General features: G+C 44.9%; 1 protein-coding gene across 1 annotated transcript in view; it reads right to left on the bottom strand.

The window, feature by feature from the left end:
- Nucleotides 1-671: 671 nt before the first annotated feature.
- LOC136611104 (matrin-3-like) overlaps nucleotides 672-10,568 on the bottom strand; it is a 28,662-nt gene continuing 18,765 nt past the window's right edge. Inside the window, exons 9-15 of the mRNA XM_066590377.1 lie at nucleotides 8,861-9,031; nucleotides 8,648-8,779; nucleotides 8,250-8,287; nucleotides 7,277-7,643; nucleotides 5,900-6,236; nucleotides 5,028-5,149; nucleotides 672-2,971 (exon numbers count right to left, since the gene is read on the bottom strand). Coding sequence (XP_066446474.1) covers nucleotides 2,927-2,971; nucleotides 5,028-5,149; nucleotides 5,900-6,236; nucleotides 7,277-7,643; nucleotides 8,250-8,287; nucleotides 8,648-8,779; nucleotides 8,861-9,031 — 1,212 coding nt within the window. The 3' untranslated portion in view covers nucleotides 672-2,926. The remainder of the gene's footprint in view (nucleotides 2,972-5,027; nucleotides 5,150-5,899; nucleotides 6,237-7,276; nucleotides 7,644-8,249; nucleotides 8,288-8,647; nucleotides 8,780-8,860; nucleotides 9,032-10,568) is intronic.

The raw sequence follows: 10,568 nt of genomic DNA, 5'->3' as shown, positions 1-10,568 counted from the left end.
CGGGAACATACGCCTTTTTCTGGCGTTTTGCTGGCGGTGCCGGCAGTGACGTTAGAGCTGATCGAACCTCCTCCTTCACCAGCTTCCTAACGTCATCCAGGAATCCCCCCGATTCCTCTCTGACTAGCCTAGCCACGCATGCCTTGCATAGAGGCCTCTGGTACGTGGCTGGCAGTCTCGTCCCGCCTTCCACGCATTTTCGCAGTTTTGTTCTGGGGGGGGGGATGTCTTTTTTATCCCCCTGACAAACAAAGCATTTTTGCGGGTAAACATGCAATTTCTCAATTTACAACATACTGGATATTTAACCTCTCAGTATGTTCCTGTCCTACCAGGAGGAGGCAATCTCAATTGGTGCTGTCGTGGAGACGACTGGGGGGAAAAGGACAGTGAAACACGCAAAAATGCAACACCCATTGCGCAAAAGCGCCTACATTCCTGCGACACTGGCAATTACTCCACTATACTTACAAATAAATTACCCGCTATGTAGAAATCACTTCTACCAAAGACATCAGGTTAATGTTGGACTGCTTTTGGCACTTCACTGGTTTTACCAGAACGTTTGCTCAGTTTATATATTTTTATTCCTTTTGTACATAAATTTATATAAAATAGAAGAAAAACTGGTTAGATTTATAAAATGGCCAGAAGACAAAACGCAACACATCTCCACTTTAAAATACAAGGTTTTATTTAGAATGCTCTCTAAATAAATACATAAAGATTCATCATCTAAATTCCAAGCATGACAACTGGGACACTATGGCATCACAATGTTCTACAGCTTCACAGTAAGGGCAACACTGTTTACAGAAATATGGACATTTGGCATAGGGTCATGAGAAAAAGAAAATGTATTTAAAAAATTGTTTTTAGACTCTTAACCCTTTACTGTAACCTAATCTTACATTTGAACATTAAGAGCTAATTAAAGAGATTGTATGATAACTGGACAACCCTGCTTCAAAAGGACCCCTTATATATTAAAATATACACAGTACTACACTTACCCCTCTGCAGCCACCAGGATCCAGTGCTGCAGCCCAATTGTGATCATAGGGAGTGTTGTGATAGATGTAGTCACAGGAAACCAGGTGACCACTGCAGAGTCACTTCACTTAGGATGTGAGCATTGATGCCAGGGGAATGGACAGTGACGCTGCAGCGGGCAACCGATTTCCTGTGACATCAACTGTCATGGCAATCACCAGGACTACAACTGAACCGCAACGCTGGATCCCGGCGGCCACGGAAGGGCAAGTGTAGTTCACTTTAATTTTAACAGAGGGGAAGCCGGGATGTCCAGTAACCAGAGAACCCCCATTACGCTATGAAATGCTACAGACTCCTGTAGCTGCATGCAACTACAGACTGCACCAACATGGTAGGCGTGGGTTTATATTCTTCATTAATAGCTGCATGATTTCAGATAAACAGCTGTTTTACTTACAAAAATCGCAGCGCCATTAAACACAATCACAACGGCTGCAGTTTCATGGATAAAATCTGCCATTTACCTGCGGCCACCGCTACGCTGGGCACTACAAGTCAGCGCCATGTGAATACTGATCATTCCATGAATGTTTTACTGCATTCTAGAGAGTATACCTAAATGCGTTTTGAGTCCCTTGTCAGGGTATATTCACACAAGCAAAGATGGTTTTAGAAGCTTCTGGATGGGGCTTGAACTCCATGCATCTGCTTCAGAAACAAGCCCATTTAGGTAAAGAACAGATTTTCTGCAACAAATCTGCCATGTGTGAATATTTTTAAACAGGAAAATAAAATGCTAACAAAAGAGACTCTGGTCCTGGAAAAAAAAAAACAAAGATGGCTGCACCGCGTCTGACTACCTGATTCACGCGGTACATTAGTATGCATTATTAGCCCAAGACACTGCACACATTGCTCTCATTGGTCGGGGCCGCCTATGAGCAGTGCAGCATGTCGTGTCTTGGGCTAATGATGTATACCAAAGCAAAGTGTGCATGAGGTAGTCAGACACCAGCGGTGCGGCCACCTCTGTCCAGCACTGAAAGATCATTTTAGAAGGTTATGTTAAAGGATATGGGATTCCGATTTGTGTTGGAAATTATACATTTAGATTTTGCCAACAGAGCCAAATAGGCTTATGGATTCCCAAACACGCATAGAAATTTGCAGTTTAGCCAAAAATTTCTGCCACAGAATCCATGCAGAAAAATCTGTTGGATTCTGTTATGCGCACATATTCCAACATTTACAGTAACGCCTTGAAGGCAGCTCCAATAATTCAAGACAGGAGGAGTAAGATACAAGTTTTCACAGATTTTCAAACACAAAAAAAGGAATTAAACACACAGATCTTTAGGAAGTTCTGCTGTAAAAACAAAATGCTGCTTAGCAGTGAAGCGGACCATGGGTTCTCATAATAACATGCCGTACTGCACATTAAGAGGGAGAGGCCCCACATTTGAGACCCTCTTGGGTTTTCCTATAACAAAGAATTTACAGCGGTGCTTATCTGATGAATCAAAACTGGATTGGTCAACCTAGGAGGGGAAAAAATAAAAACAAACACACAAAACCACTTACACCGAGTGCGGCGATGTATATTAAAAAGAGACAAACATTTAGCTAATGCTGCATGCCAAATATGCCAAGGCTTCCCGACAAGCTGGGCAACAATGTCAAGATCTTGCTTCAGTGATGCGACAACGAATGGTTGGCTTTTGACGTGAAAGGTGGTGGTCAAATGGCGGAAATTTAGCAAGATGTCATCCCGCATCTGATGCCAGTGTAAACCTACTGCAGAGCAAAGGCCAAAAGGACATTGATTGCTACCAACACGCTATTTACTTGGCAGACTGCCATAAAGCCTTAGCTTTTCATGTTGCAAACTAAAACAGAACAAATTGAAACAAGGGTTTTTTTCCTGCAGTATTTAGTTTTTCTTCTCTGGATTCTTTGCCAGCTTGGTGAGAACTTTCTACAACAGAAGGAAGAAAAAAAAATAAAAATTTAGAAAAACACAAATATGGCCACGAGTCCAGTCATTCATACCCTCTTCCATGGTAAATGATATGAAATGCCAGGTTTCAATTGCTCCTCTATCAACGTATACACTTTGAGAGCCTTTGAAACCTCGTTCTGGGAATTCACCCCTGTTAAATTTACTCTGCCGTGGTCCTTGTCGGTCTGCTTATTCTCCTGGAGCAGTGGTGCGCTGTACATCCACATGACCGCTGCAGCCAGCAGTGATTCTAACATGCAGTCTTGGCAAAATTTTGAGACTGACCTTCCCAAACCCAGGCAGCTGGGCAGAAAGCAGGTGGAACCCATTATGGTCAATGGGGTCCGCCCGGCGCTGTTCAGGTCTGTCCAGAAGTGGCACAGATCATCCGTTTGGATTTCCCTTTCCTACTCACCGAACAGCACAGGAAAACGAAAATCTCCAGCGCAAGTTTCCGAAAGAAAAAAAAAAAAGGCACAAGCAGCAAACTGAAAACCTGAGTGTGTGCGCGTCTCAAAACCTTTGACACAACTGTATGCCATGTGAACACAGAGGACAGTAAACACCAGGGACTACCAAAAGCTGAATTTAATGGGGATGAGTAGTAGGATTTCCCTTTATTCCATAGCATTTCCTGGAGATCATTTAATTTCTTCAAGTCTCATACAAACCTTTAAAAGGGATTGCGACAACATACACAACCCCTTTCTGAATGCAGGGACACAATTTAGCCAGGAGATGTTGATGGGGAAACCATAGCCGGCCCATTTTCCCCAGTGAAACAAAGTATTACAGGATGATGATGAAGATGGACTGTCCTGTAATACAAGGACCGCACAATGGCCTCCAAAACTGCAACCACCTAGTAAGGGCAACACTCCGCTCAGGACAGAGCAGATGGGTTCCATGTAGGGAAAACCCGCTTTATGGCATTCACATGAACTAGCCATGTGAACAGGGATTGGTTTCTTAGCATATCATCTTTAAGTTGCATAGCGATGTTGGTTAATGGGTTATGGGTTGCTTACTAGAATCTACCCCATTGTGTTTCACATGGGGCCGATGTCAAACTTCTGTACAGGTCAGTCAAGTTCTCCCCACACCAAACTAAGCAACACTTCACCCCTCAAGGATTTTCTACATGGCACTACTGATATATCAAATTAAGAGAGGGCCTCTAAGGGGGTTTTCCAGGGAAATACTACTGCTGACCTATCAGGATAAGTCATCAATAGCTGATCGGCCAGGGCCTGTCGCTCGGGACCCCGACTGATCAGCTGAGCGGGCACATGATGTCAGTGCCGCAACAACACAGGAGGTTGAAGTGGAACCTCTGTAGTGGCCGGCGCTTGCAACTGCAGGCATGGCTCACTGATTTCAATGAGAGCCATGCCTGCAGTGACAAGCGCCGGCCGTTACACTATATGAACACAAAAATATATTGGAAAACTTTTGTAGCACAGGGAGAGAACACATCAATTGGGACTTTTGTTTTTAGTGTTAAATATACAGCATAAATGACAAATGACTTGATACATTTTTTCTGCAGGCTGGCACGATTATGATCGCAAACTCTCTCTTTTAGGTTTTTCTACAATAAAAACTTTTTGGGGAATTTTTTTACATCATTGTATTGAAAAGCTTATATCTTTATTTTTCCAAGGACTGAACTCTATGAGGGCTTGTTTTTTTGTGTGATGAGCTGCAGTGCCTTATCACTCACAATAGCGATCTAACATTCGCTTACCATGGCAACCCATTGCTCCTTCTGAACCCTTTACATGTTGCAATGTACATTGATGGCAGCATGTAAAGGGGTTAACAGCAGGTGTCACTATTGGTATCGAACCCCGCTGTTGTGGCAAAAGGCAGATCACCAGTCAGTCGTCGGCGGCTGCTGCAGAATGACATGGGCTCACTTCTGATCACGAAACAAAATTAGGCGAGTTGCGTGAAGTACCCCTCTGCTAGGACATAAGCTTACGTCATGTAGAGTCAAAGAGTTAAAAGGCACAGAAACCTAAACACTCACCTTCAGTTTCTGGTAGTGAGGTAAGGTACTGCAGTGGGTAACCTTTGCAACATCTTCATTGGTATAGAATAATGAACACAACTTGCAGTAGAAGCCAGTCTTGGGAACAACGAACTCCACACCTTAAAGTGTCAATATAAAGCAGATGTTAATACATGAGAAACTTAAAGGGGTTGTCCCGCGAAAGCAAGTGGGGTTCAGCACTTCTGTATGGCCATATTAATGCACTTTGTAATATACATCATGCATTAATTATGAGCCATACAGAAGTTATTCACTTACCTGTTCCGTTGCTAGCGTCCCCGTCTCCATGGTGCCGTCTAATTTCAGCGTCTAATCGCCCGATTAGACGCGCTTGCGCAGTCCGGTCTTCTCCCTTCTGAATTGGGCCGCTCGTGCCGGAGAGCTGCTCCTCGTAGCTCCGCCCCGTCACGTGTGCCGATTCCAGCCAATCAGGAGGCTGGAATCGGCAATGGAACGCACAGAGCCCACGGTGCACCATGGGAGAAGACCTGCGGTCCACCGTGGGTGAAGATCCCGGCGGCCATCTTCGCAAGGTAAGTAAGAAGTCACCGGAGCGCGGGGATTCGGGTAAGTACTATCTGTTTTGTTTTTTTTTTAAACCCCTGCATCGGGTTTGTCTCGCGCCGAACGGGGGGGGCTATTGAAAAAAAAAAAAAAACCCGTTTCGGCGCGGGACAACCCCTTTAAAGTAGGAAGCTAGAGTTATTCTTCAGCAGCTTACAACTTTAAAAATGGTGATAAGACATTAATTTGCACAGGTGCCCCTCTTCGTAATGCAATGCCCAAGCCCCCTTAGTCAGGCACTATAGACACCCGTGTCCAAACAAAAATTATGCACACATACTTACCAACAGGATTATTGGACTGATACGGGCCAAGAAAATAATCCTTAGTTAATGCTGCCAGAGGGTTTATTTCACTTGTGCTTTCAGTGGTCTTAGTAGGTTTTCTGGCAGCCGTTTTGCAGGTCCCCTTTTCCGCTGCCTGTTCTGCCTCCTGCTCGGCCTCATTTTCTTGCTCTGTTTCTTCCACACTTGTGCTAGCCAAAACTGAACTGCATTCCATTTTAGCCCTTTCTGCAGACTTCTCTGCAACAGCAGCTTTCAGCCTATCCAAATCCTCTTCATCACCGACCTCATCAAGAGTTACAAAATCATCTATATTCCCAGAAAACTTGGCTGCTCCCTGAAAGGAAAAAGCTCATTTATATCAAAACACACTGAAAGGTCTTGTCCAATAATCGAATCTTAAGTTAGCAACCCAAAACACTAACAGACTCTTTACATTAAGGCCTCCTGCACACGGGCGGAAATTCCGCGGCAGGATTTCCCACAGAATTTCCGCCTGTGGAAGCTGCAATAGGATTGCGTTAGAAAACGCAATCCTAGGCAGACGGCCGCAATTTGTCTGCGCGAAATCACGCGCAGAAAACAAATCACGGCATGCTCTCACTCCCCTGCCACCGTCTCCAGTTTGCGCATGTGCTGGCTGCCCGGCAGCAGGCACATCAAACAGCCAGAGCCGCGGAAGCAGGAGTACGCGCTGGTCCCTGCAGGGGCGTGGCTTAGGTCCCGCTGCGAGAATTCTCGCAGCGGGATTCGGCCTGGCCGTCTGCAGGCGGCCAAAGGGTGAATGCGAAGTTTCCACCCATAATTTTTAGCCACAATTTGACCGCGTGAAAACTCGCGTGGTAAACAAATCGCAGCATGTCCTAGTTCTGTGCGATCCTCGTAGAGGTCCGCACAAAGACGTCACCGCTGACGCGCCGGCTCTGCGCATGTGCAGAACAGAGACTAGACGTTGGGAAGAGGTGAGCCATGGGTCAGGGCAGGGGTACGGGTCGCATCCCGCTGAGAGAAGTCTCTCAGCGGGATCCGACCCGGCCGTTTGCATTCACCCTAAACAGGGATTCATGTTTGTTATTAGATCGAGGACTTATCCATAGGAAAGGTATAATCAATATTGTAGCAGATTGCGAGGGTCCAACACCCATCATCCCTGAACATATACTGTTCGCAGAGCTGCTTTGCACAGGAACTAGTAGTGCTCCACATATTGTACAGTGGCCTGAAATGGTACTGCAAACTCACTCCTACTTTACATCTTGAACACTAAACACTATTGTAAAGAACAGATCTGAAAGTCATGGAGACCCATATTACTATAACCCGATTGCTGAAGTAACAGTCGCTATTGTTACACCCCACACTGCGGCACTCGTGTACCTTCGGTTTCTCCTCAGTGAAGCATGCAGTGGGAGCTGGAGACAAAGGTTCCTGTGCCTCCATTTGGTCTTCTCCGTCATCGTTTGCGTCTGCCTCGTTTGCGTCTAGTACTTCATCATCAGCCACAGAGCTACTGGTTTCTAGGAGAGCAGTGGCTTCCTCCTCCTCCTCGTCCTCCAGAAGATCCGCTTCACAAGAATCTGTCACTATATCTTTTTGATCAGCCTCCTCTGAAGTGTGAACGGTATCATCACCAGTTATGTCTTCTGAAGAAACCTGGCCCTCTCCATCATCACCTTCAGTTGACTCAGTCTTTCTCTGCTTCTCTTTGGCACCTGCTTTGTGGTCTGGAGAATGAGCCCTCTTGCTAAAATAAAAAAAAATAAAGGCAAAAAAGTGACAAACCATTCAATAATAATACAGAAAACGACCGTCATCCATCCTGCTACAGAGAAAGAAATAAGCTCATGTAGTGCAGAAGTGAGAATGATAAAATACTGTTACTAGAGGGAGCTAGATGCAGAAAGCTTTATACTGCTCTCATTGGGCTAATAAGAAATCTCTAAGCAGTAAGCTCCCTCTACTGGCAGGTGCAGGCAGTCACACTTAGCATCCAACAGTCCATTATGCAATTTACGGTTCTGCTAGCTTCCTTGGCTGAACAAGGGAGAGCTAGATAAAAGGTGCCATTATAGGAGGAGTCCGGCAGTCGCCCATTTCCTTCCAGGTGCAGAAATATAGCAGGAAGGTGCTGATCTAGGCTATGCAAAATCTACTAAATATATGGAGCAGGCAGGGAAGTGCGCAGACAACCTCAGCAAGTCTGAACTATTCTTCTGCAATTCCCTTTCAGTTTACGTGCTAACTGCCGAAATCTCAACAATTGCAGCATTATGTAGAATCAGAAACCAGCAAAACTGTCAACTAAACAGAGAAATTAATGTATTACATATAAAGTGGAGTAAACACTTACCGGGTCTTATCTTTCTGTTCAATAAGTTTGTTTGGGATCTGGAGAGAGAAGGGGGAAAAAAACAAAACAAAAAAAATAAATTATAAAATGCATTAAAAAGAAGTGGCAAATAGAACAAGTTTAAGCCCTTGATGACATCATACATGCACGTTTGCTCCAAAGGTGTCAGCAGCCTTTGACAGATGAATCAGCTGCAGCAGCCAGGGTTGGAGATAATGCCGATCCCAGCCGTTAACCATTCCACTGTCAATTCTGACTGTGGCATTTAAATCAACGGCCCGCCAAAAACTACACCACCGGTTGCAGTTCCTTTGTAATGGCAGTCACAAATACTACATTTCAGGCATAGATATTTAACTATAAAAAAAAAAAAAAAGTTAAAAAGCCGTAATGCTTACCCTTAAAACCAGCTTCTTGTATCTCTCAGAGAGATCTACTTTCAATGTCTTTCCCTGGAACATTAGAGGGACGATCTCACAACGCTTCACCATGTCCTGAGCGTCCTCCAACCTCTCCATTTCAATAAAAGCCTGAAAGTCAATTACAGCATATTCACACCAATATCTTAGTCGACCAAAACCCACCTGAACAGCGACCTAAAGTAAACTTACCTGATTCCTCACTCTCATTAGAATATAGGTTTTCACTTTCCCAAAAGTCTCAGCAAGATTAATCAGTGCAGAATCGGTGTAGCCATAACTGGGTAGTTTACTAACGTGCACCACGCGGCTGACTTCTGTTTTTTTGGGGTCAGGTTTTGCTTCAGGCTTTGCTTCAGATTTCTAAAGAGAAAAAAAAAACAACAAATCTCAGATTTTACCTTTAGATTTTGGCAGGGTTATTCCTCCTGTCAAAGTTGACAACTGAGCGTTACCACCCCCTTGTCGGTAGAGTGTAATCCTGCATACAGTCAGCTCTGAGAGGTAGGCACACTGACAAGGGGAGTCGTAACAGTTGGCAATTTAGACAGTTTTCAGGATGAGTAAAAGAGGAACACAACTTTAAAAAAAAAAAAAAAAAACACTCCAGAATTTTTCTTCCTAAAGTACTTACTAAAAAATAAAAAGCAGAGCCGATCTTTAATCCCTTCATTGCCAACGACTTATGCAACGTCTTGCTGTTAAACACTTCCCGTCATGGCCAAGTTGTAAGGCCTAGAGCCAAGTTCATAGCGTTTAAACGATGATGATTACAGTATAAATACTGGAGCACAGCACGTCTTTGAAGCCAGGGAGCAGCATGAAATGCTTCATCTCCCGCTCTACTGGAAAAGAGGTGTGAAGGATCGCTGCCCATTACCGTCACTTCTCATCCCTGTACAGCCTCTAGTGACCTCATGTGGAGAAGCTCCTGCATCCCCCCCCCCCCCCCCTTCCCCAATTGTCACCCCTGCAACCGCCAAACTCATAAGGTTAGCTTGGATGGTATAAATTGTACAAGGAATATAACAGCACACCACATCATGGTATGAAGTGCAAATGTATGGAAGGAATCGGTGTACTGCACTGCCAGGAATTAGGTAATCGGCCCTAAGAAAAAATTCCAAGATCAAAAAAGTAGAAAAAGGAGAGTAACAATGCCAAACCACCGGGTTACAAAGCCTAAATGCCAATATGACCTTGATATGAATAAGTAGAGACGGTTCCCTGATAAAGTTGCCATAGAGCAATATACACGTGGGGGTTTCCTCATAGCAGCTACTTTGTGATGGTTGTATTTTAGCAGATGTATCCCTATTGCTATGGATGGGTAACATGCTAATATTACTTTAATATGAATATTTAGGCATTGTAACCAGGTGGCAAACAATAACCAGCTGAGTGGGTGCTGTGTACCCCAATGAACGTGACGAGAGATGGATTTCATGGTAAACAAAACTGCTGTTCTCATTCAGGACACAGCAAGACCTTGCAGCGTCCAATAACAGGATCTAAGGGGGTGGCTAGCCTGATGCGCCCAGTGGGTATAAGCAAGGAACAGGTGCACTGGGTAAAAAAAAAAAATACAAAAAAAAACAAAAACAGACAGGACCTCAATAATTTGGATATGTCCGGCCATGGGCGGTAGTCTGTCAGAGGTAGCGCCGCCGCCATACCGCTATGCCCACTGCTCCTCAGCATCCGCAGAGTCTGGCATGCAGCCCCGCCCTAGGAGAGAAGGGGTCTACTAGTCCCGAAAAGCTGGGGCTTAAATTACTAGAGATGGCCAGCCATAGAAATCGTCGGGAGTCGCCACTGGCAGTTCCTTCTCCATAGCACTAAGCCCACGGCTCCCCGGTATCTACGGGAAGGCTGGCGGGCTGAGCCACCTCCGGTGTAA

Source organism: Eleutherodactylus coqui, chromosome 2 (assembly GCF_035609145.1).
Source record: "Eleutherodactylus coqui strain aEleCoq1 chromosome 2, aEleCoq1.hap1, whole genome shotgun sequence".
Lineage (NCBI taxonomy): Eukaryota > Metazoa > Chordata > Amphibia > Anura > Eleutherodactylidae > Eleutherodactylus > Eleutherodactylus coqui.
The sequence above is the reverse complement of the archived record's forward strand: the minus strand, read 5'-3'. Positions and strand labels throughout refer to the sequence as shown.